The 25,818-nt window shown below is 47.0% G+C and overlaps 1 protein-coding gene across 2 annotated transcripts; it reads right to left on the reverse strand.

Moving 5' to 3' along the window:
- Window positions 1–3,925: 3,925 nt before the first annotated feature.
- Mcm5 (minichromosome maintenance complex component 5) lies at window positions 3,926–25,818 on the reverse strand. Of its 2 annotated transcripts, none has more exons than XM_052728972.1 (17): window positions 25,735–25,818; window positions 25,480–25,654; window positions 25,154–25,280; window positions 24,945–25,073; window positions 19,330–19,502; window positions 17,295–17,450; window positions 15,684–15,850; window positions 14,512–14,683; window positions 13,028–13,139; window positions 11,340–11,483; window positions 10,992–11,057; window positions 10,573–10,749; window positions 9,213–9,325; window positions 7,634–7,762; window positions 6,837–6,979; window positions 5,240–5,367; window positions 3,926–4,403 (listed from the first exon to the last, which is right to left on the reverse strand). In XM_052728972.1, exons 2-17 carry the CDS (start codon window positions 25,644–25,646, stop codon window positions 4,302–4,304), a joined length of 2,205 nt encoding a protein of 734 aa, XP_052584932.1. In that variant the 5' UTR covers window positions 25,647–25,654; window positions 25,735–25,818; the 3' UTR covers window positions 3,926–4,301. The 2 variants fall into 2 exon arrangements, with proteins under 2 accessions (XP_052584932.1, XP_052584933.1); XM_052728973.1 differs by having other exon boundaries at window positions 25,759–25,775.

A 25,818-nucleotide genomic window follows, 5' to 3' on the forward strand; every position in this document is an offset into this window, starting at 1 on the left:
ACTGTGAAGAGAGGCGGAACTGGAAATCCTAGTTGTGAAAAACAGCCTGAGAGGTCTGCACTGCCACCTGAGGCCACAACTCAGGGCAACAGCAGGATATCCGAGAAGAGTCTTGGTGAGTGTCTAGTATTGGTGTGGCAGAAGCAAGAGGCCTCGAACCAGACCAATGACTCATCGCAATGAACCTTTGCAAGTTGTTTGGGCAAAAGGGTATACCGTGTGTCACAGGGCGACTTCCAATTCCAATGTTACTATGATGAAAGATGATAGAGGTGGGAGAGACAAAGGAGCCAAATGGTACATGCACAGAACTGGAGGAGTAGGTTGTACCCAGAGGGGTCAGTTAGATTTTTCCTCTTTTTGAGGGAGGTTGCAGGGGTGGAGGGCAGATGTGAAGGGGCTGGGCAATAGGTGGGAATGGGGTGCATGATGTGAAGTTCAAAAAAAAAATCAATAATTTAATTTTAAAAAAGAGAGAATGGGGGCTGGAGAGATGACTCAGAGGTTAAGAACACTGGCTGTTCTTTCAGAGGTCCTGAGTTCAATTCCCAGCACCCACATTGCTGTGGATGACTGATTGATAAATAAAACACTGATTGGCCAGTAGCCAGGCAGGAAGTATAGGCGGGACTAGCAGAGAGGAAAATTGTGGGAAGTGGAAGGCTGAGGCAGAGAGACGCTGCCAGACGCTGCCGTAAGATGTTAAGATACCAGTAAGCCACGAGCCACGTGGCAACTTATAGATTAATAGAAATGGGTTAATTTAAGATATAAGAACTAGATAACAAGAAGCCTGCTGTGGCCATACAGTTTGTAAACAATATGTCTCTGTGTGTTTACTCGGTTTGGTCTAAGCGACTGGGTGAGAGAGATTTGTCCTAACTTGTGGCTCACAACCATCTGTAATGAGATCTGGCTCCCTCTTCTGGCCTGCAGGGACACATGCAAACAGAACACTGTATACGTAATAAATAAATCTTAAAAAAAAAAAAAGAATGGGTTTTATTCTGGTACTTGGAAATGTTTCTCTAAAATATTTTCACTAGTATATTATATACATTATTTTTGAGACAGGGCCAACCTCCTATACCCCAGCTTGTAACCTTTAACACTCTGAAGCTAAGGATGACCCTGAATTCTTGATCCTCTGGCCTCCATCTAAGTGCTGGTATTACAGGGATGTTAGCTTCCATGCCTAGCCTGGTAATTGTCACTGTAACTGCATTTTAAGCATGGGTACAAGACTTTTATAGTGGCTACAGGGACCAGTGTCTGATTCCCAACAGCTTCTGTCATTAACAGCTGCTTAGAATTCGGGCAGGAGATCCACATCCCCCCTCAAGGTGTAAATCACAGTAGATCCCTCTCCTACATGCAATTTGGGTCAGACAGGTATGTGATGAAAGAAGCAGGAGAGCCCAGAGTATAACAGACCATCTCATCTGTGTTCATACCAACCCTGTCACTACATGACATGATATACAACTGTAAAGGGCAAAAAGGCCTTGTGCATACCGCTAAGCATTGGAGAAGCCAGGAAAGTTAAACACACAGCTCACCTCTTCAATGGAGTGAGGTTCACAGCTGCTCTTTCTGGAATGCCAGGAATGATGTCGTTTACAGCCTGGTGATCCTTTGCTGTCTGATGAGACAGGCTCTAACATATCTCCCAGAATTTGTTTTTACTTATCCCAGACCTCTCCCCCTAAATCTGAGCATCGCTTTTAGACCATAAAACCCATTCTTATTTTTTCTTTTTTCTTCAAGATAGGGTTTCTCTGTATTAACTGTCTTGGCTATCCTGGAACTCACTTTGTAGGCTGGCCTCAAACTCATAGATCCACCTCCCCTATCTCCCAAGGCATGCATGACCGCTCAGCATAAAGCCCACTCTTATGAGGTCACTTGTGCTTTAAAACAGCCTAGATGACTTCTACATTATCTTAGGGCCAGGCCAATCCTAACACCCACAGGCATTATGTTTACCTCAGTCGAACTCCCTAGACTCTCAATCTTGGGTACTGAGTCAACAGTACCCATTCTTGTGAAAGAAATCAGATGTACTTCGTAAGGAATCTCAATGTAAACATGTCTTAATTGTTGTGCACTGGGGACTGAGTTAAATGTTATCTGAATACTTCTTTCCAAAATTGTGCTGCGCTTAAATATGACTAAAATAAAATATCTGGGCCAGACAGTATTGGTCCAGCCCTGGTTACAATAAAAATCAAGCTGAGCCAAGTTCCATTCTTGTCTCTTCGTGGATTGTTTTTCCCTGCCTTCTGTAAAGTCTGCAGGGGAATCACCACATATGGCTAAGGACAAATAATATTTAAGCTGAAAGACCAACCAGGAATATGAAATGTCTATATCTTGGGCAAGGGACCAGGGATCACCAGGAGGCCCAAGCATGCCAAGGTAAGAAAAGGTGAAAATCAAGCTGCTGGCAGAAGCAATGAAAGCCAGCCCCTTTTTAGCACAGCAGGGAGCAGGGCCGATGCTCTCCTTGGCTAAGTCATCAGAGCACAGCTTCAAATACTACACAGAGGATCATGGGAACATGAGGAAAAGGGGGGGGGGGGGAGTGGAGGTTCAGACTATCCTGGCCATATGTGCAGGGCTACAGTTGCTTCACCACATCAGCTCAGGCCAGTGTCTTGGAGAACTAAGGGTTAGGATCCAGTTCAAATTCAGAAACCAACTAGCCCCCAATCCCTAGGAATTTTCCTGGCCACTTTTCCTCATAATGCTGCACCTCCCTAAGCGTTCCCTGATTCCCTGTAAGCCAAGCCTTATCCCTTAGACTGTGCCTGCCAGGAATGGTCTACTAAGAAATGGGTACCATACTGGTGTTTTCGACTCAACCAACCACTTCTGCAGGCCAACATGTCCATGCATTCTACTCAAGGCCTCAAGTATCCATGATGAAATGCTCTCACCAAGCCTGCCTTCCAGACAAGTACACTGGGTTCCAAGTTTGCAAATCAATCCTGACTCAGAACACGAGTCAGGAGCAAGCACATTTCCAGGAGGCATATGAGGCAAATACCTCAAGCAGCAGCGATTTCAGGACAGGACACAACTATGAGAAGGCTTGTTTGCACTACCTGTTTTCTGCAGCTTCACTCCTACAGTGGTTTACTGTCAATGACTCAAGTGTTTCAGCACTGCTCAATTCATTTGATGCTTCCCATTTATAAATACACTTTATGTAACAGATACTTTATTTCATTCACCTTTCCTTAATTTTGTGAATTCTAGATGTCTAAAAGCATAACAAAACTCTTTGTGGCATTTTGATAATAAAAGTGCTGAAGCCTCTTCCTTTAACAGTGCTTTCCCAGTACTTCCTACTATGCTGGAGTTGGGTCAGGTCCTCCCAGCTCTGTTACTGATAAAACCTGAAGTCTGGTTCCTTTCCCAGGGATACACAGCATGGAGGGCTCAGAAACTCACCTGGCCCACTTTGCTATAAATAAAACCCCAAACATCACTGGAGGCTTTCTACACTGCAGCCTACTTAGGTTTTTACTGACTGAGTCACTCACTCACTGAGCTCAAGTTCAACCCTGTGAGGCAATGTCAAACTTGTTTGCAGATTAAGAAACTGAGGCACATGGGCTGGCAAGATGGCTCAGAGGTTAAGAGCACTGGCTGCTCTTCCAGAGGTCCTGAGTTCAATTCCTAGCAACCACATGGTGGCTCACAACCATCTATAATGAGATCTGGTGCCCTCTTCAGGTGTTCTGCACTGTATACATAATAAATAAATCTTAAAAAAAAAAAAAAAGAAAAGAAAAGAAAAGAAAAAAGAAACTGAGGCACGGGTAGGCTTAGTGAATGATCCAGTTCTCACATCAGGCACTGCTGGAGAAAGCTGAGTGAGTCAACCCCACACTTCACACAGAACCACTGTCACATTGACTCCATTGCTGTTAGCAGCCAAAGACTTAATTTATTTCCTCTGAACACATAAAGAAGCTTGGCAGTCAGGCAGTCCAGGAGCCAATGTATAGACCTGTCTACCTATACAGAGCCTGTTCCTGCTCCAGACCTATCTTACTGAGGAGGCAGGACAGGGACTAGGTACCTACAGCAAAGCCTTCAGACACCCAGACACAGTATACAAGGCCAACAGACCAAAGCACATTTCCAGGGGCTGCAGATGCACTGCAGAGCGCAGTCAAAGGCGGTGAGGCAGGACATCCTCCTTCTGACGGAGGTAGGCAAAAGTGCAAGAACACTGACTGAGAGGTGGAATGGTGGTAGCATTCAGGTCTGAGGGTTGATGGGCAGCGGGCTCACTTGAGGCGGTAGAGCACCTTGCGCTGCATGCGGTGTTGGACCTCACCCCTGCGCAGCATGAGCTGCAGCACCTTCCGGACGGCGTGCTCTGGATACTTCTGTAAGAGGGAGAAGATAGATACAGGGGCGAATCATCAGAACCCAAGGGAGCCCATGAACCCCCCTTGCTCATAGACAACTTTACAACAGACAAAAAGCTTCTACCTTCATTCTCCCATGACTTCAGAAGGGCCTATACTTTGTAATGCCTCCTGTGTACCAGGCAAGTCCTACATCAACTTTATGTAACCAGTATTAGGAATTAACTCATTTTACAGAGGAAGAAACAGACACAGAGAATGTCCCTTGCTTGAGGTCATACAGAAATTAAGTGAGCTAGCACTTAAGTCCCTGTGACCCTAGAAACCAAACTTATTCCAGCCTCAGTCTCAGTAAATGCTAATCTTTTCACCTATAGAGCAGGGCCAGTACCAGCTGCTGTGTAAATTATTTCCAGGAGCAAACTGAGAGGATACATGGGAAGGAAACCAAGAACCAGAGCTATTCTCATGATTTTAAAGGGCAGAGGTTCTTCCTGGCATCCAAAAGCAGTATCTCCTCTGCATGGGACCAGTAGCCCTCTGCCCAATGGGCTACAAGGCTCATTCATCTGGTTCTTGGCTCCCTACCCTTTAAGGAGCCAAGCAATAAGGGAAAGACTAAGAGATGGGGAAACTAGATAGTGGTTTCTCCAGATCCGGCTTCTACCTTTCCCACTTCATGGGATATATAGTCAACCCCAACTGTAGCAGTTTCCAGGGAAGGAATGGTGACTCAAACACCCCCCACTCCAGCACCCCACTGTTGAGCACAGAATACAGACCAAGGGAACCAGCAGAACACCCTCTATACACTAGGCATGGCTTACAGGCTTCCCATGTTTAGGAAGGCTCACCTGCTTGGTGAAGTCCTGAAGGATGCTGTGTTCAGACACCTGGGAGCCAATGGCAAAGCGGCGCTTGAGTTGCTTCTCAATGCGGCTCAACATCTCTTGGTCTTCCTGGGTAGTGAAGCCCTCCACCCCTGTGAGAGTGCAATAGGGAACTGGGTATTAGAAACCCCAGTTCATCCATACTCGGCAGGTCAGAGAAATAAGAGCCTTCAAGTGGAGTGGCCTGAACCAGGCCCCAGAGAGAAAATTAAAGACAGAACAGTGTATCAGGTGACAGTGGGGGCCTCACCAGGGAAGTGAGAACCAAGAAATATGGTGAAGAGTGCTCTAGAGAGAGGGGACTGCAACAGACGCCATCAGGACCAGGTGGCAGAGAAAAAGCCACCATGATAATTGAGAGCCAGGTACCATGAGGCCCTATGGGCCACACACACTGAGGCAATAGGATTAGCCACAAAAAAAGCTCTGACAGAAGTAGAGTTTTGTTTGATTGGGTCTATTTACTTTTGAGGAAAGGTCTCATTGTATAGCCCTGGATGGCCTCAAAACTCAAACTCAGAGGTCTTCCTGCCTCTGCACCATCATGCGCAGTGGAAGTACAAGTTTTTAGTTACAGAGCAAGAAGGGAGGGAAGGCAGAGACACTGGGGTCCAAAACTGGGAGGTGCCATTCATGAGCAGTCCTGGGTAAGAGAAAAGCTTATACTCTTCACCAGATGGGCTATCATTCCTTCTCCACCATACCTGGCCCAGGTGTCACCACTGCCCCCCATTCCTTTCACTACCTATACCTACCTCCTCACTATAGCTCACCAAGAAAGGTAAGAAAGCCTATGGAATGGGTAGGACAGGAACTGCTTGCTTATAGCTCTGTCACCTAGACAGTGATTAGCAAATGCTAAGCCAGAATCCCTGCTACACCGGGGTGGACTTAACTCTGAAGAGGCCTGCATATCGCCAGTCTCAGAAGACTGGCTGAAAGCAGGCAGCAGACATCAGGGCTCAGGGGCCAACAGGCCTGTGTCTGTGTTCCACTAAGACAGGTGTCCGAGGCACCACAGAAGCTCTGTGTACGCCTCATCTCCACGATGGGAAGGACTGACAGCCTAGTGTCCCAGATGTGGCTGTAAGAAAAATGAGGCCACGGACTGGGAAACTCTACAATTCTGAGCTCAACATAGAAGGGAGACAGCCATTCTTCACTAGTGACAGGCCTACAATTACTCTTAATGAACTAGCTCAAGAAGTCTAGGGAGTAGTTCACATAATAGTGAAAATAGCCAAGGGAGAAGTAGGGACAAGGCTATTATCAAAAGCATATCCAGGCAGCACCCTGCAGGCCACCAGCTAACTAAATCTCTACCCTAGGGTCAAGACTACATGGAGATGTAACCAACCGTCTTATTAAATAAGAAACACAGAGCCGATTCAAAGAAGAAAGCCAAGAGGTCAGAGCTAAGAGCCTCACCCTTCCTGCTTCAGCGATCCTCTTCAAGAGTCTATGTGTTTATTTTATAAGTGGGCTCCGGGACTGGCGGGACTTGGTGGTGGGAGTTGGAGAAAAATTCTCCAGCTACAACTACAGCCTAGCACTTACTCACCTGACAGATTGCCAGACAAAGCAGCATCCAATGTAGACACCTGGAATAACCTCAGAGCCTCCTCCACATCGGCCTCAGTGGCAAAAGGCTGCAGTTTCATCTTACTAAGGGCCTCAGCGATGCGCACAATAGCCTCCAGCTGCCTGTTGGAACGAGAGAGCACTCAAAGGCCTCAGCCCACTTTTCCTCCCCTGATCTTCCAGGAAGGAGCATGGTCAAGGTAGTTAGAACTATAGGGGAGATTGCTGGATACTGCTATGCCCATTATCTATTACCCTATATTCTTAGAACTGGAATCCAATTTTCATTCCAGCACATGCTGCCTAGTAAAGGGTATTTTCTGCCTCTAGTCAAGGTGTGTCTATGTGACCAAAATGTGGCCAATGAGATCTAAATCCATGCATCATATGACAATGTCAGAAGTGTCCTTTAAAAAGCGTGTCCTCCTGCTGCCTCTCTTGATGCCCAAATGTGGAAATGACGGCTGAAACTTCTAGAAGATCAATTTCCTTGTAGTTGCGTAGTTGGCCAGAGGCTAGAACAGAGGCCGTGCTTACCTCCCAGGACAGAGTCCTACTCTCACTTCAATCTGCCTCTCAAGAGATGGAAGCCAGGCAAACTATAGAAGTAAGGCCCACCCCCAGTCACCCCCAGACTCAAACACACAAAGGCAGATAATTAGGAGGCCAGAGCACACACTCCTAGAGGCCCCCTTGTCCAACCCACCCTGGGCCTGTATTATGAGGATGGCAGTGGCCAACTGGCCCTACTCTGTGAGATGAGGCCCACTTGCTCACCGCACAGTGATGGGGATGCTGGAACGGCGATCGCTGTCCCTCTCATGCTGGCGGGCCCCACTCCGCATGATGATATAGCGGTTCTTCAGCTTCTCTGCTGCCTCTGCTGACAGTCGAGGGCCACATCTTCTGCAGATTGTAGAGTGAACTAGAGTGAGGCCCTGAAGGAATCTCCCTGTCCCCAGGCCTCTGTTTGGCTTACAGACATGAATGTTCCCATATCAGTTTCCTGCTGGCAAGCCATTTGAAAGAGAGAGAAACTTGGCCTGGCTATGAGCAGGTGTCAGAGATCTACATGGCATCTCTCTGAGAAAGCTGGTCACAAGTCTGAACAGATGTGCTGAAAACTCCTCTTCCTGCTGCTGGTTACAGTCTAGCAACCAGGTATACATTCCTTCAGCACTGAGGCTCCATAGTAGCAGGAGGCCCACCAGGGAGCACGCTTCTCAGCAGTCTCCAGCTCCTCCTCTCCACCTCCCTGATTTAAGATGAGAAAACTAAAGATGTCCCCCAAGGCTTCCCAAAGCTCAAACACACAGGAACTATCAGGCTGTGATGCCCACTCTCTCTGGCAGAGAGGTATATGAACTGGGAGCCCCACTCAACTGCTATGATCAACCAGTGCCCTGTCTTTAGAGCCTAGCCCTTTCAAAGACAACAAAGACTGAGAATCTGAATGAGGTTAAGGGCACACAACCTTTGGGGCAGGTACACTGGTCTGTTCCCACTACTTCCTACATACGGCCTCAGACAAGCTATCTAATCTTCCACCTCAGCTTTCTAGAACAGAGCTACAGGTCATTTATATACAAAAAAAAAAAAAAAAAAAAAAAAAAAAAAAGGCCGAGCGGTGGTGGCGCACGCCTTTAATCCCAGCACTCGGGAGGCAGAGCCAGGCGGATCTCTGTGAGTTCGAGGCCAGCCTGGACTACCAAGTGAGTTCCAGGAAAGGCGCAAAGCTACACAGAGAAACCCTGTCTCAAAAAACCAAAAAAAAAAAAAAAAGAGAACCATGCTTAGGAAAGAAGAAATCATGTGTATGGTTCTGATGACAGTTACAGCTGTAATCCACTGAGTAATGACCTAGTTCAGGGAGATGCCAAGAATTTAATCATCTTGAGCAGTCCTTATAAAACATCAACCAGGGACTGGAGAGATGGCGCAGAGGTTGAGCACTGGCTACTGGCTGCTCTTCCAGAGGTCCTGAGTTCAATTCCCAACAACTACATGGTGGCTCACAACCATCTATGAGATCTGGTCCCTCTTCTGGCCTGCAGGGATACATGCAGGCAGTACACTATATACATAATAAATAAATCTTTAAAAAATAAAATATCAACCTTGGGAAACTTGAGGACCAGAAAGCTTGGGCAACCTGCCCATTGTTGTGGGCTCCACAACGATAACTTTGAAACAAATAACCTTACGCTCATGGAGTGGGTCACAGTGGTAGATGAGAGCAGAACAAAGTTCAGAACATGGATACCAGGTAATCCTAGGTAAGGAGCAGAACAGGTCTGTGCTCTCCCGACCCACGAAGCCCATGATGTCACCCAACAGGGTCTTCTCCAGCACTCACGCTCGGCAGTAGGCAATGAACTTCTTCATTTTGGCTAGGTCGATCTCACCCTCCACAGCCTGTGTCTGTGTCAGTGCGCTCACATGCAGAGTGATCACATGTTTGGCCAGCATCTAAGGAGAGAGCAGAGGGAATCCTGGGTCAGCCCACAGGTTGAGCAGACAGGGAAGAAATAATGATGTGTTGAGTGCTTCTGTTCCAGTCCCTGTGGCTTGTCTACTGTGGGAAAGTATCTGCTTAAGGATGGACATGGAGCTGGGCAATGGGTCTCTGAGTTTGATGCTAACCCAGTCCACAGAGTGAATTCCAGGATAGCCAGGACTACACACAGAAATCCTGTCTTGGCGGTGGAACACTGGACATATCCAAGCCAGTGAGAGTCCATCCTGGGACTTCTACTAGAACTACTGGAAAAGGCTTCCTCTTCCTTTAGGGACAGTTAAATCACAAGCTAACAAGCTGAGTACATTTACTGACTCTGCTGATACCAAGAATTGAGCCAGGACCTCTTACACGCTAAGGAAGCACTCTGCCACTGAGCAAAATCCCCAGTTGTTTTTTTACTTTGCTTATTTTGAGATATGGGTCTAAGTTGCCCAAGATGGACTTGAATTTGCAATTCTCCTATATCTTAGCCTCCACTGAAAGTACAGGCTTGAACCTCTCAGCCTGGACACCCTTTACCATCTGTGGTGGTTTGAAGTGTGGCACTGCAGAGGAAGGCTTTGAGTTCTCATATATGCTCAAGCCACACTTAAGTGTCTCAGATCACTTCCTGTTGCCTGTGAGTCAAGATATAGAACCCTCAGCTCCTTCTCTAGCACTACACCTGCCTGAATGCTACCCATCATGATGACCATGACTTCTCAACTATAAGCCACCACAATTAAATGTTTTCCTTTATAAGAGTTGCTGTGGTCATGGTATCTCTTCACAGCAACAGAAACCCTAAGACACCATCACAGAGTAACTGCCTGAGAATGAAACAGAAACAGAGATAGTTGGGCCAACAATCCATTCCACTTGCACACTAAACCTATGGCCTTACTAAATTCCACTGCACACTAAACCTATGGCCTTACCAAATTCCATAACAACTTTCTTTCAGAAATTTACTAACAGGGTGGGGATTAAAGCTCAGTGGTAACTTCTTGCTTAAAATCAGAGCATCTCCCTTGAGGGAGAAGTAGGTCACAGGACTCCAGGTTCCTCTCCAGTACTCTGTAAGCCACTAACACAGTCATTTCATGTGCTTCCCACTCATAGCCTATCTGAGCACCAGCATTTCCCTGGCAAAATCTCTTGTTCAACCCCAGGACCATGAACCCACCTGGAGCCACCAGCCCAGCCCAAGACATACCATGTCCCTCTCCTCATTGTGCTCATCCTTGACGATGAAGATCATGTCAAATCGGGACAAGATGGTAGGCATGAAGTCAATATTATCCTCCCCTTTTGTCTCATCCCATCGGCCAAACACTGAGTTGGCTGCAGCCAGAACAGAGCAGCGAGAGTTCAAGGTGGTAGTGATCCCAGCCTGAGAAGGAAAGAGGAATATAGGGAGGAGATAACCAACAATCCTGGGACAGGACTCTCCTTCCTCATACATGAACTCATACACATAGACCCATATGCATACACTACGTGCATATGTGCATGCATGTGTTTCCCAGGCCTGCTGCTGCCAGCACAGTCCTAGGCAAACAGAACTCGGTACATTCATCAGAGCAGCCTGAAGACCACCAGGCTGGACTGATGAAGGATGGAAGGGCTACTCACTTTGGCAATGGAGATAGTCTGCTGCTCCATGGCTTCGTGGATTGCCACACGGTCATCTTCCCGCATCTACAATGGAAAGACATGTCTATCAGAACCCTTACCCAGACAGAGGAGAGTGGCAGGAGAATAACTAGGAACTGCTACCACTCCATAGTACAGACAATTGTAGACAATCACATGAGCTTGGCTTTCACTCTCTCCAATTTCCAGAGTATCTCAGAGAGGTAAAGCAACTTATCCTAAGTTACCCCAGAAAAATGGGCACAAGAATTACATACAAGTCTCTCAGAAGTAGTGTGTGCTAGTACACCTGAGGTCACACCTCAGTCCTGTAACTAGAAGACTCACCTTGTCAAACTCATCAATACAGACAACCCCACCATCGGCCAGAACCATGGCTCCACCTTCCATGATGAAGTTTCGGGATGAAGGGTCCCGTATCACTGAGGCAGTCAAGCCAGCAGCACTGCTGCCTTTTCCAGATGTGTATACCTTGGTAAAGAGAGGAGAGGTGTTAGCACCTAGTGCTAGCCCCAAAGGTCAAGAGCCCACAGGGTTGACTTCTCCACATCACACTGTAAAGCTGGCTGCATAGCACAGAACTCAAGACCCAACTGAAGATTCTTTCTTCTGAAAGGAAAGAGAGGCCATCCTGGGCTTCAGCCTAGCTTAAGAGTCTCTTTGGAAGGAAAATGCTTCACCTGAACTACAGCACAGCCCTGTGACATAAGCATTTAGACCCAGAAAGGAAGGACATTATTACAAGCTGGCCTCGAGGCTAGAACTCCTCACTCATAGGTTGCTTCTACCCTGAGTCCATCATCTGTGAAGACTTGTATGCTACATGCTGCAGACCACTTTAAATACAGGACCTATCCAAGATGCTTGTATGATAAGTGAGACATACTCAGATCAGACTGTAATAAAGAGAATGCCAAGAACTTGTTTATAGTAGGCCTGGGATGCAGTTTAGTGTGATAAAAGTGCTTGCCTGGTATGCACAAGATTTTGGGTTCCATCTACACTGGAAAAAAAAAACAAAACCTATTTGTAGTGGATATCTGTTGTACCCTATGACCTTGAAGTACCAGCCCCTGAGGCGTGGCCTCTGGGCTACCCTTTAGACTAGAGAAGCACACAGAAGCCTCTCTTCTCTCCCTTGTGGGCTTGGATGGTGCAGACTGACTCTGGCGGCAGAACAGTGTGGGACAGGACCTCAGCCTCCCAGAACCCTGTGTAGATTCTCCTGTTTGGTGAGTTTTCTTTCCTAATAAATTTCCTTTATCCTTTAAGCAGACTCCCAGGGATTTCTTGTTATACTTATTTACACTGAACTGTAATTAAACAGATTATACAAGTTATTTTCACCTATTCTTACTTTCTAAATATGACTACTACAAGATGACAGAGCTCACATTTTCAGGCCATAAGTTTACCACACCTCCTCTCCATCTAAAACCACCACCTCCCACTGCACAGACCACTGACCAGTCGTCACATCGAGCCTTACCCTGATTCCTCCCAGACCCAGGGCACCTGGGTCATTAGACACATTGGCTTGAACCTTGTTCTTAAGTTCCTCAGCAGTGGGATTTTGAGCAAGACACTATTGCTCATTCCTACCTCTAATGCATAACATGGGTGGCATCACTCATGAGGAGACAGTTAAAAACCTTGGCAGGCACTTCAGGAAGCATCTGGCCCTTCTTGATACCAGCTATTATCATCAGCATTAGCGTTGCCATTATTTAGCAACTAGATAGGCTGATGCTCAGGGGGGTCTAGGCTACCTCTCTGAAGTCCACGTGACTACTGCCAGGCTGAGAAGCAAAGCAGGCCTGACTCAGTCCAAAGCTCTTACCACCCACCCCTAACCTACACACCTGTTGTCCCTTTTCACACCCCCTCTGCCATCCTGACAATAGTCAAGATATTCATAAGAAAGAGGTCCTGGTTGAGCAAGATCTCATGGATGTCCAGCCTTCTTCCCTGCTGGGACATCCAAGCCACAGAGAAAGTTGTCCCCAGCCACTTACCCCAATGGGAGAGCATTTCTCCACAAACTTCAGAAGCTGCGACTTGGCCGTGCCAGGGTCCCCCAACATCAGTAGGTTGATGTCACCCCGGCGAGTGAGTCCATCAGGGAGCCTAACCACAATAGGCAGGTGGAAGACAGAGTAATAATCTATTTGAGGGCTGTCCTTGAACTCACGATCTTCCCACCTCGGTCTTCCAGATTTTAGGATTACAGTTACACATCACCACCCCTGGCTTTGTGTGGGCTGGTCATCTAAGAGTCTCAGAACAGGTGGAAATGACAGTTTGGCCCAGAAATATGTTCACACCCAGTTCTGTGCTTCCTAGCCTGACACTGGAGGGCAAGGCTTATTTCCCAGGCAGAGAGGCAAAGGAAATGGCACAGAGGGCGATGCGCACTGCATTCGTTCCTCCAGCTTTGGGGATGCGGAGGGGAAGGCACACCTGAGGGCTATGCACATGCAGAGAATAGCCCTACAGGGCAGGATCCAGCCCAACCTGGTACCTGGAGCAAGTCCCTCATTCTCTGTGCCTCAGTTTCCTCATCTATGAAATGGACACAACAGCAACATCCTTAGAGGCTGAGAGGACATGGCTGGGTTCAGGACACATTAAGCACTTATAAGAATGCTTTGAGGCTGGAGAGATGGCTCAGGTTAAGAGCACCGACTGCTCTTCCAGAGGACCTGAGTTCAATTCCCAGCACCCACATGGTGGCTCACAACCCTCTCTAATGAGATCTGACGCCCTCTCCCGTATACATAATAAATAAATAAATCTTTTAAAAAAAAAAAAAAAAGAGTTAAGAATGCTTTGAGGGCTGGAGGGATGGCTCAGTGGTTTAAGGCACTGGCTGCTCTTCCAGAGGTCCTGAGCTCAATTCCCAGCAAGCACATGATGGCTCACAACCATCTGTAATGAGATCTGTTGTTCTCTTCTGGCCTGCAGGCATATATGCAGGCAGAATACTGTATACATAATAAACAAATACATATTTTTTTTTAAAAAAAGAATGCTTTGAAAATACAAAAGGTGTATTAAACAATATCAACTCTCACTGCTGCTACTGTCTGCAGCTCTATTATTTTAGCATTTTAAAAGGATACAGGAAACCTGGATCTTAGAATCTGGGAGACTGAGTCAGGTGGATCATGAGTTTCAAGGGCAGCCTGACTATATGAGAAAAAACATAAAAAAAATTGTTTGAAAAAAGAAAAAAGGATATATGACACCTTCTAAGTGTCAGATGTTTCACATGTCTTATTCATACATAGAAACTCTGTTTCAATGTGGTATCTCTCACTCAAAGCCACACAGTCTAGAGCAGAGATCAAATCCTTGGTCCTAGCCCAATGCTTTCCCACTGTGGTCCCCGTGCCAGCAGGCTAGGGAACCTGGGAGACATGAAAGAGCACTAGGTCCTCAACACAGATGTTCTCCTGCAGCAGCCTTGTCATCAATACCCTCCTCCTAGGCCCCTCACCTCTTCCGGGAACCCCCAAAGAGCAGGCAGGCTATAGCCTTCTTCATATCCATGCCCCCAAATATGGAGGGGGAAATGCTCTTGGAGATGAGCTCATAGATGTTGGGGAGGGCAGCCAGGCGACGAAATTCCTCCTCTTCCTGTGGGCTGACAGACCCAGCAAAGCTGCGGCCTAGAAGGGCAGACAGGTGCATAGTGAGAAAAAGGCATCTGTTCCAGTCTACTGCTGGGCCTAGCCCTAGATCAGGAACCTCCTCACCACCTCAACACACTCACACAGGGCCCTCAGCACCAGGAGGGCAGTCTCACTCAGGAAAGTCAGGGCACAGAACTATCCCCGTCTTCTAAATCTCAAGGGTCCAGTGAGGAAGAGAAGGTTCTAAACAATCAGAAGGCCAGATCATGGGTGGGCAGTGGTGGGACCCACCTTTTATCCTAGCACTTAGGGTTTCTGAGGCCAGCCTAGTCTACAGTGTGAGTTCCAGGGATACACAGAGAAACCATCTCAGAACTCCATCACTCTAGCCCAGGTGGCTCCCACTGCCCCAGGGTGTAAACATGAGCTCTCCACTCCATGTGAGAGTAGAGGCTATTTACTTGGCCCCTGCCATTTCAATCCAACTCCTACTGGAGACTCAGTTCCCACCAGCTCTCCTCTTACTTAAAAGGCCCTTCTCCACACCTCCATCCTTCAGAGCCAGTGCTGACACACCTGATTGAGGAAGCCTTCTGACAACGCTCTAGCTCCTTTTCAGTACCTCAATGGACTCAAGCAGTTCAGTGTCAGATACTGTCCTTTAGGGGCTCTTTCTTCAACTACATCCTGACTGTTCAACCCTCATTCACTTCTTTCCTCTCTAGCTACCGAGATGCAGCCCAGCACACACCACATCACATTTACTGCACTGAGTCATGCAACTCAAAGATGCACTTAGGCAACAACCCTAAAGCAGGAGCCACAACTATACCAATAAATCGTGGACATTTACATTACATTAACATTTTAGTTAATGAGTTTTGTTTGTTTATTTTGTTTGCTTACTATAAAAATAAATACCCTGGGATTAGGAATATAGCTCGGTAGTAGAATATTTGCCTGCTATGTACCAGGCTCTGGCTTTCAGCCCTACCACGAAAAAGAAAAGTACATCCTAATGGTTTGAGCAACTCACCAGAGCCATCTGTGTCCACCTGGATGCCCAGGACCCGGATATAGGAACTCCGGATGCCCACACCCACCCTGTCCCGGCCCTTGCTAGAGTTCAATCCAAATTTCTTGATGGAATAGATGCCCATGATGGTGACTCTGTTCCCAGGAACAACCTTGTCACACAAGTACCTGAGAAAAGTACAGGAAAGGATAAAGAAAAGCAAGTGAAATCCAGGGGTGACAGTGTGGTCAGCTTAGCATTTCTACCTCAGGCATCACTATCAAGTTGGCTCAGTCCTCACATGGCCTAGAGGAAGGGGACTTCCCTACTCTGCTACCCACCACGTCTGTCTGGATGGTGAATACAGTGTTTAGGACGCTGCTGGGCTGACTCTCACTGAACTCAGGCCACATGGTGTGCCGGTGGAGCCCAGCCTTTAGAAGCCCTAGCTCCATTTTATCTGTGGCTAGGCTCAATTGGTGTCTCATTTTTCCTCCTTAGGGGAGTTTCTCCTCACACCCTCCCAGACTCCTTGCAAGAACCACTCTCCATTTCTGCCTCTGACACACTCCCTGAACTCAACCAAGTCAATCTGCCTATAAGTTTTTAGTCACCTCTTTTAAAAACAATATGGTAAGCGATTACTAGTCTCCACATTTCCCCAGAACCAGTGTAGCTTAAAGGACCAGAGAGTAGCTCTGTGAACTCAAAAGAAGTCACTATGCCTCTCTGAGCTTGACGAGATGATACTTAATCTGACTTATCTCAACTGTTGGGAATCAAGCAAGGTAAGAAAAACAAAGGTGTGAACAGTGGTGGCTCTCGCCTTTAGTCTCAGCACTTGGGAGGCAGAGGCAGGTGGATCTCTGTGGGTTCAAGGCCAGCCTGGTCTACTGACAGGTTCTAGTACAGCCAGGGCTACACACAGAGATATCCTGGGGAGGGGGGGGGGTTATACACTATCAAATCACAGCTTTACAGGACTATATCTACCACCCATACTGTCCTATTAACCTCCTACATATTCCAGACCTTAATTCTCAATCCCTTTGATACTCAGAGAATATTCTAGTAAATACGCAGTTAAGGAATTGTGTTAAACTCTTGACATTCATTTCAGGCAGTATGAGATAGTCCAGACCCCCATTTTGCTGATTTAAAAAAAAGAAAAAATTGAGGCTTAAGGTGTAGCTTTCCCAAGATTCTGAGTCTGCACATTCTTGCCAGCAATAGAACTGACAACTGTGGGTCCATTGCTCCCCAGAAAGCTTTATATCTGCACTCAACCTCAGGTGTATGAGCCCAGGGTAATCACTCAGGGACCTACTCAACAAAACCTACAGGCAGATTCTTAACAAGAAGCCTGGGTAGGACAGCAGGCTGGACAGGAGCTAGCACTGCTGCTGGTTATCCTGCTGTGTGCTGAAAGGACACCAACCTCAGTTCCTCTCACAAAGTCATCTGACCTCACTCAGTTACAGTTCTCATGCAAAATATGGGTAGACATGCCTTGTGGACTATGGGAGACAAGAGATAACAAAGTCAATGAGAAGCACCAGACACAAGAGCTCCACCCTGCACTCTGCTCCAGATGATCTCTATGTTGTACCTGAGTGGCCCCTGCCAACTTACCTGTCACAGTAAAGCTGCATGTGCCTGGGCATCTCACCATGAGGCACTGCATCAGGCAGCTCCTGCAGTTTCAGGGTCTGGAAGTCCACACACTTGCACTTGTCAGGCATGATGAAGTATGGGTCCAATGGGCACTTTGGGCGCCCAGCCTGATCCCTGGGCAGGGGAAGAAGCAGTCACCAGAGCTACCCTGAGAACCCAAAGGCAGGGCTCATCCATTCAAAGAAATCAGCTTTGGGATGCAGCAGCAATATAAGGCAGAGCTGGGATAAGTTTGGGAAAAAGCCTGGAAGGACAGTTTCCATGATGGCAGGATGCTATATCCAAAGTCAGAATTTCAGGAGTCTTGGCTTCTCCATGACACACTGAGGTGGCAGTCACACTCATAGTTCCCTCATGAGGCCTCAGTGTTCCCACATGTGAAAGAGGAGCTCTATCATCAAATCCCTTACTAAACCCCACCCACAGTCCAGGATCTTTTCCAGTGAGATTTTATCACCTCTAGACCATTCTGAAGGTGCAGACTCTGAGGCCTATACAATAAATCTACTCAACAAATATAGGTGAGGAGACACAGCAGTGAACCAAAAGTCCCTGGTCTGTGAAGCCAAGTTCCCATCAGGATTGAAAACTATCTGCATAGTATAATGGCATGCAATATAAATAAGCAGGTCAGAGTGTGAGCAGTCATGTGTGTACCAAATGCAAGCAAAGGATCAGGAAGGCACCTTCGGTGAGAGGACATGTAAGGAGCCTGAAGAAGAGACAGGAACAATGTGGCAGCCTGAGGGAAGACCATTTAGGCAGAGAAGACAAGTGCACTAGATGCAAGGCAGCCTACGGAAGGGCCAAGATATCCTGCTCCTGGATAGGGAAAACAGACTGAGGAGCAGTGAAGGTGGGACATGGGGAGAGGGAGAAACTACTCTGTGGCTGCAGGTGAGGGTAGGCAACAGCCTAGGACAAGGCCAGTACACCTCAAGCAATGTGGAAGCTGAGAAGAAACCAGAGGAGAAAGTCAAAAGCAGCCAGGATGCAAGTAGGGTTCATTAAATAGTAGTCAGCAAACATTTACTATTAAGAATCAATCATACAGGCTGGGCAGTGATGGTGCACACCTTTACTCCCAGCACTCGGGAGACAGAGGCAGGTGGATCTCTAAGAGTTCGAGGCCAGCCTGATCTACAGAGCAAGATCCCGGACAGGCACCAAAGCTACACAGAGAAACCCTGTCTCGAAAAACCAAAAAAAAAAAAAAAAAAAAAAAAAAAAAAGAAGAAGAATCATACAGTAATTAAGTTCTGCTAACTGAAATGAAAGGCCATGCATTCTACCACTGTAGTGAAACAACCCGCTAAATTGTGCTGTGAGTTGTATAGCCATTTCTCAGGCAGTACAGTGGGCACACTGGGTCTAGTTTGCTTTAGAAGATTCCATATAGGCGGGAGGAAGTGGCACATGCCACCCAACACTCGGGAAGCAGATGCAGGCAGATTTCTGAGTTCAAGGCCAGTCTGATCTCCAGAGCCAGTTGCAGAATAACAAAGGCTACACAGAGGAACCCCCTCCCCTTAAGATTCCATATAGACTCAATCCTCTGGACTGTTTACTACCCAACCTTGGGTTGCCCACATAGGCTGTGTGGACATCAAGGTGGGGCAACCACATGAAAGAACACTGTGTGGCGGTCTGGAGAGATGGCTCAGTGGTTAAGAGTACTGACTGCTCTTCCAGAGGACCTGGGTTCAATTCCTAGCACCCACATGGCAGTTCACAACTGTCTGTAACTACAGTTCCAGGGGACCTGACACCCATATCAAAACACCAATAAAATACGTAAAATAAAAACAAAATTAAAAAAAGAGCACTGTGCCTGGTTCGTAGCTCCTGTCTGACCAAGGATATAGTGCTACCCAGCCCTTCACAGAAGTCCTACAAGCAGCAGCTACAGGCAGCACCTGCCAGGGTTGTCTGCGTTTTAACCCAAAGTGATTCAGGTCAAGTTCCCCAGAGTCCCTTCTGGTTATACACTCACATATTACACTTCCTGGGAAGGGCATAGCCCTCTAGACCTGGGCGCATAGCAATGTTGGTGAGGGTGTTGTGGCAGCTGCGGCACTGAATGGAGATACGGGTAGCTTTGGCACGAACCGCAGAGGCCGAGATGATGATGCCAGGGATCTTCACCAGATGTGACATCATGTCTGACTGTAACAGAGACACAGGAAGGCTTGATGAATAAGGAGAACCAGGAGACCTGAGAAGGTACTGAGGAATGACATGGACAGACCGGGAGGAGGTGACAGAGCCATGGCTCACAGTTTAGCTCAGACTTTCCAGGGCACCCACCTAATGTCAGGAGCCTGGGGCACAGGCCCCCACTTCCAGGGGCCTGCAGAACAATGGCAGGGGGCTGGGGAGACAAAACCACAAGACCCAAGCCCCAGCTGACAGGAACTTCCTGTGCTGTGCCACAGAGAACAGACACGGGCAGAGCCCCAGGTTCCAGTTCAGGTTCTGTCAGCAGAACCTATGGACCGTGTCAGCCACAAGTGCTCATCTTAATGACTGCACCTCAAAAGTACTGAGTACTAACACTGAGTGCCCATCTTAATGACTGCACTTCACTGAGTACTAACACTGAGTACTAAGTCCCCATCTTAATGACTACACCTCACTGAGTGCTAACACTGAGTACCCATCTTAATGACTATACCTCACTGAGTACTAACACTGAATACTAACACTGAGTCCCCATCACCTCACTGAGTACTAACACTGAGTGCCCATCTTAATGACTATACCTCACTGAGTACTAAGTCCCCATCTTAATGACTATACCTTACTGAGTACTAACACTGAGTTCCCATCTTAATGACTGTACCTCACTGAGTACTAACACTAATTTTTTTTTTTCCAAGCCAGGGTTTCCCTATGTCGTTTTGGAGCCTGTCCTGGAACTTGCTCTGTAGACCAGGCTGGCCTCGAACTCATAAAGAGTTCCTCTGCCTCTGCCCTGGAATTAAAGATGTATGCCACCATCGCCCAGCTTCTAACACTAATTTTTAAGTGTGATGTTACTATGGTCATGTTACCAAACTTAGGGTCACACATATATACCAAGAAGTCAGGTTCAGCTACCTCTCCTAAAATAGACAATTAAAATAGCCAAATTAATAGTAAAAAACAGAAAAGGGAGATTTATTCAATAAGACCACACTGGAAAAAGGAGCAAAGAGGTAAGAGTGGAACCCCACCTCCTGAAATGAGATCAGTTTAAATAGAGAGCCAGGGATATGCCCATGTAAGCAGTCTTGACCAAGGTGTGTGGTCCCACCCACCACTGACCCATCACTGTTCCTATAATGTAAGCCTCTTTCCTGGAGAGGAGAGTTTCCACTGCTGGTCCAAGCTTTTCTTTTCCCAGTATGAGATTCCTGAGGAAATTCCAATTTCCTGGGTCCATTGTTTTAATAGTCCGATAGGTAAAGTGTCTCTTAGAATATATTCATTTCTGTTGGGCCATCCAGTCATGCCTTAAAAAATGATCCCTTGAGCTGGGCATGGTGGCACACACCTTTGATACCATCAGGTAGGAGACAGAGGCAAGTAGGTCTCTGAATTCAAAGCCAGACTCGTCTACATAGTGAGTTCCAGGACAGCCAGAGCTACACAGTGAGACCTTGTCTCAAAAACAAAAACAAAAACAAAAAACAACAATAACGCCGGGCAGTGGTGGCGCACGCCTTTAATCCCAGCACTCGGGAGGCAGAGCCAGGTGGATCTCTGTGAGTTCGAGGCCAGCCTGGGCTACCAAGTGAGTTCCAGGAAAGGCGCAAAGCTACACAGAGAAACCCTGTCTCGAAAAACCAAAAAAACAATAACAAAAATCCTTATCTTTCAGGGATATATATTGCTAACAGTTTCAGATAAAATGACATTATGATCAGACCTGTTTCAAAAGCTCCACAGCTCTTCGGAGGCAGAGGCAGGTGGATCTCTGTGAGTTTGAGCCCAGCCTGGTTTACAGAGTGAGTTCCAGGACAGCCAGAGCTACACAAAGAAACTCTGTCTTGAAAAACAAAAAAAGAACTCCACAGCCTTCTAGAGACAGAAAGCTTGGTCTGTTACTAATCATTAAGCTGCATGACAAGTACCAAGGGACTCTCATCCTATTCTCTTTAGATTTAAATTGTAGATCTTTACATTCTGCAGTGAGACACTGTCACACCTTCTGTGCTTTCTGTGGCAGCCTCGCCAGAGTCTACAGGACTAGGACAATCTCCCCACCATTTCTCCACCTCAGGGCAGCTGGGGCTAGATAAGAGAACGGACACATGCACAAAACTGGGGCTCTTAATCTATTAAGAGGCTAAGGGAATGCCGGTGATAGGATGTAGCACAACATCATCCATGAACATTTCTGCTCAGTATGTCAAACTAGAAGGCAACCAGACCTTTGAACCAACATCCAGGTTCAAAATAATACAGATGTGCTTCAATCCAGCCAAGCAGGCCACAAGGTAAATCTAAAGGTCACACGTTCTTCTACAGGACAACCAGCCCAACTTCTTCCACAAGCTACTAACTGAGAAAGGAATTCCATTCACAAGTGTAAGGAAGGTTGTTCTGGAATAAGAGACTTAAGATCCATAGCAGCTTAATACAATATTTGATCCTTCCTGAAACACAAGCTATGAAAACTGAATCTAGGACTACACATTCAATGATGTCAAGGATTCTTGGTTTATTTTACTAAGTATGTAAGGAACCCTTTTTAAAAGTGACATACTGGGGGCAGGGTGCTAACAAGATGACTCAACAGGTGAAGGCACTTGCCACCAAGCCTGACTTCCTAAGATCAATCCCCAAGACTCTCATGAAGAAGAGAACAGATTCCCTCATGTTGTCCTTTAACCACAACATTGCACCACACGGAAATAAATAAATATAATAAAAATGGCATATTTAAGTATATGAGGATAAAATGCCATGTGTAATTTTTGGGGGCTGGAGAGATGGTTCAGCTGTTAAGAGCACTCACTGGCTGCTTTTCCAGAGGACCCAGGTTCAATTCCCAGCACCCACATGGCAGCTCACAATTGTCTGTTAATTCCAGTTCCAGAGAATCCAACACCCTCCCACAGACATACATGCAGGCAAAACATCAATGCACATAAAATAAAAAATTAAAAAGCATGTTGCTTAGTTTTCAACCATATTAGGATATTCAAATAACCTTTTCTTTGCTAACTTCTCACTTAATCATCCTGTGATTATCAACATATTCTGTGACATACTAGTCTTTTGAAATGTACTGAAACTTAACTTAAAAAAAAAATCCATTTTTTCTTTAAGTTTATTTTGGGTTGTTTGTTTTACAATATAAGACCTTACTGTATTATACAGCCCAGAATAGCAGAAAATTTGTAATCCTGCCTTTGGCCTATCAAATGCTATAATTAAAGGCACACACAATATTCAGCTTAAAATTCTTCAGAAATAAACAGGAAAAAGCAGGAAACAAGACAAAATATTAATACTCAATCTTAGTGATGGTATATGGAGCTCATTACACTTTTCTCTATGCACTTCTGCATGTGGTAAGTCTTTCACAATGGGTGGGTGGACTCAGCAGTTAATTAAGAGCATTGGCTGTCCTTCCAGAGGTCCCAAGTTTGGTTTCCAGCACCCATATGGTAACTCACAACTATCCGTAATTCCAGTTCCACAGGATCCAATGTTCTCTTCTGACCTCCATGGGCAACACACAATTTTACACAGTTCACACAGGCAAAACACTCACACACATAAAATAAATAAATCTAAAACAATTAACAAGCAAAGTTCCTTTCTCCATCTTTCCATTCCAAGCTTTTCTGGAACAAAGGGACTAGATTCATACTAGGCCCTCCATCCAAAACTGTTCAAAGGAGAAACACAGGAGAGGGCGGCCACCTCTAGAGCCACAAAGACCTACCCCAGACATTAGAGCCCTTAAACAACCCATATACAAATTTTCTGAAAAATTACAGGGGTGCAAGTATCCCAGCCCTAATACCACAGAGGAAAAGAAGCCTCAGGTCTCAGCCATCCCTAACAGGGTAATCTCTCTAGAGCACTAGTTCTCAACTTTTGTAATGCTACAACCCTTTAATACAGTTTCTCATGTTTTGGTGACAACCCCCCCCAACCATAAAATTATCTCCATTGCTACTTCATAACCATAATTTTGCTACTGTTAGGAGTTGTAATGTGAATATCTGACATACAGGGTATCTGATGTGTGACCTCCAAAGGGGTTGCAACCCACAGGTTGAGAACTGCTCTATAGTATTTGCAGTACTTTCCCAGAATGGGAGGTGTGTGGCCTTGTCCCTAGAAGAAGGACAAGCTTGTCTTTCCTGTGAAACAGCAATCCCCTAGTCAAATGCAATGCCACCATCACATGGGCAGAACCTAAGATGCAGTTCCGTTCTAGACCGTGAGACTCAAGAAATCAACACCAGAGACTGCATAGAGGACTTAGAGCTGTTTGCGGAAGACACGCTGTCCTGCTTACTAAGAACAACTTGACAGGGACTCCAAAAGACAGAGCTCTACAGTTTCAAGCAAAATGAAGTAAGTACAGCCTTTTGGGTATAGTGCACAACGGTAGGTGACAGCAAGTGAATGGTGACAGCTGGATGTCACCACACTACTCTCCAAGCACTGCCACGTGCACTGTTCTTTTGATTCTCAACAATCCTAATGACTCTCACGTCCTCCTTCCATTTCTGCCTACATTATAAATCCTCTTCTACACAGCAGCTAAGGATCTTTTGAACTCAGGCATCGGGGTCTAGGGCTGGTGTTAAAGACTGCTCTGCCTGACATAGAAGGCCCAGGGTTTAATCCCCAGCCTCATTAAAAAGAAAATGGAACCAGGGCCAGTGAGATATCTCAGCAAGTAAAGGCAATTGCTTGCCTCCAAACCTAAGTACCTGAGTTCAATTCCAGGAACTCCACATATGTGGAAGAAGAGATGTGGACTTCCACATGTTATCCTCTGCTCTCCACACACATGTACATGCCCATCTCTTCTTTTACCAACATTCAAGCTCAGGGGCTCCAGTTGCACTGCTTTATTTCCATTCCTCCAAACAGGCTACCACTGTCACCCCAGTGCCTCTGTACCTGTCCCTTGAGCCTGGTGGAATGTCCTTCCAGGTTTTGACCTGGCTGGCTACACATTATTCAGCTTCAGCTCCAACATTACTTCCTCAAAAGTATTCTTTATCAACTCTCCACCCCTCTCAGCGATGGCCAGTGTCGCCCATTTCTTTTGTTTTGTTTTGTTTTGTTTTTGAGACAGAGTCTCACTATGTAGACCAGGCTGGCCTCAGAGATCTGCCTGTCTCTGCCTCCCAGTTATAGATGGTGTTTACTGGTTTTTTAGTCTCCCCAATGGATAGGAAGTCACTGCTGTTTCTCCAAGATTGAACTCTGCCTTCCTTTAGGACATCAATCTACTGAGGTAATTTTACAGGCTTACTTAAGTCAAGTGTCTTGCTCAGGGTCACACATCTAGTGCCCTAGGCTACCTGTCTTAGAAGCCTTCTGCACCACACAGTGGCCATGCCACCCTGATTTGCCACTCAACAGACTCACCTTCAGAATCCGAATGCTAGATGGGCTGGCATCTGACTTAAGCATGACTTGGATGTCCTGGAGCAGCTCCTCACCTGCAGGCCGCGGCCGGGTCACCTCGTCAGCCACCTCCTTGGCAGCTTCCTCAAGCTGAAGAAGAGGAAAGGCATAAGCTGCTGGCGATGGGAGAGGGCCAGGCTTTAGGAGACTCTGACATGGGTGCTACTCACCAGCTGCAGGTGCTCGGCTGGCTGTTTGTACAAGTGGTCGGCCAGTTCCTCGTCAAAGCTGGCCAAGTCCTCCATCTCCACCTCGACCCAGTATTCCCCCAGGTTGTAATGCCGCTTGAGTTCATCCCTGCAGCGGTCCAGAGGTCGGGGAGACAGGAAGGGTGCACTGAGAACTCGGCAGTTCGCATGACCCCGGCATCGGGCCGCGCACAGGCATCACTGCCCCCACCCCTCTCAACACCTAACTCTAGACCACTCTACCCTTCAGCCCTACAGAGGGGCTGCCAAGACACGGCGTCCCCGAGTGACGCCCAGAGTGGTCCCACCTGTACTTGAAGGTGAAGCCCGTGCGGTCGGTTCCCACCCGGTACTGTCGTAAGAACTCCTTGAAGCGCCTCTGCAGCTGCGACTTGCGGGCCTGGCCCTCGTCGGCACCCGGGTCGCCCCCGAAGCTGTCGCTGTAGAAGATGCCGGGGTCGTCGAAGCCCGACATGACTGCACCTGGGTGGGGACAGAGCTGAGTGGCTGCTCGTCTCCCTGGCCTCGGCCCTGGCCTCCCAGACTGTCCTCCGCGCCCTCACCTCCCTGCGCCGCGCCACACGGACCTCCGCCTCCCCGACGCGGCCGGCTTTCGCGGGAAAAAGCAGCCTGGGCGTTCGTCCGCC

The sequence above is a fragment of the Peromyscus californicus genome, unplaced genomic scaffold (assembly GCF_007827085.1).
Source record: "Peromyscus californicus insignis strain IS unplaced genomic scaffold, ASM782708v3 Scaffold_8__1_contigs__length_139910024, whole genome shotgun sequence".
Taxonomy (NCBI): Eukaryota; Metazoa; Chordata; class Mammalia; order Rodentia; family Cricetidae; genus Peromyscus; species Peromyscus californicus.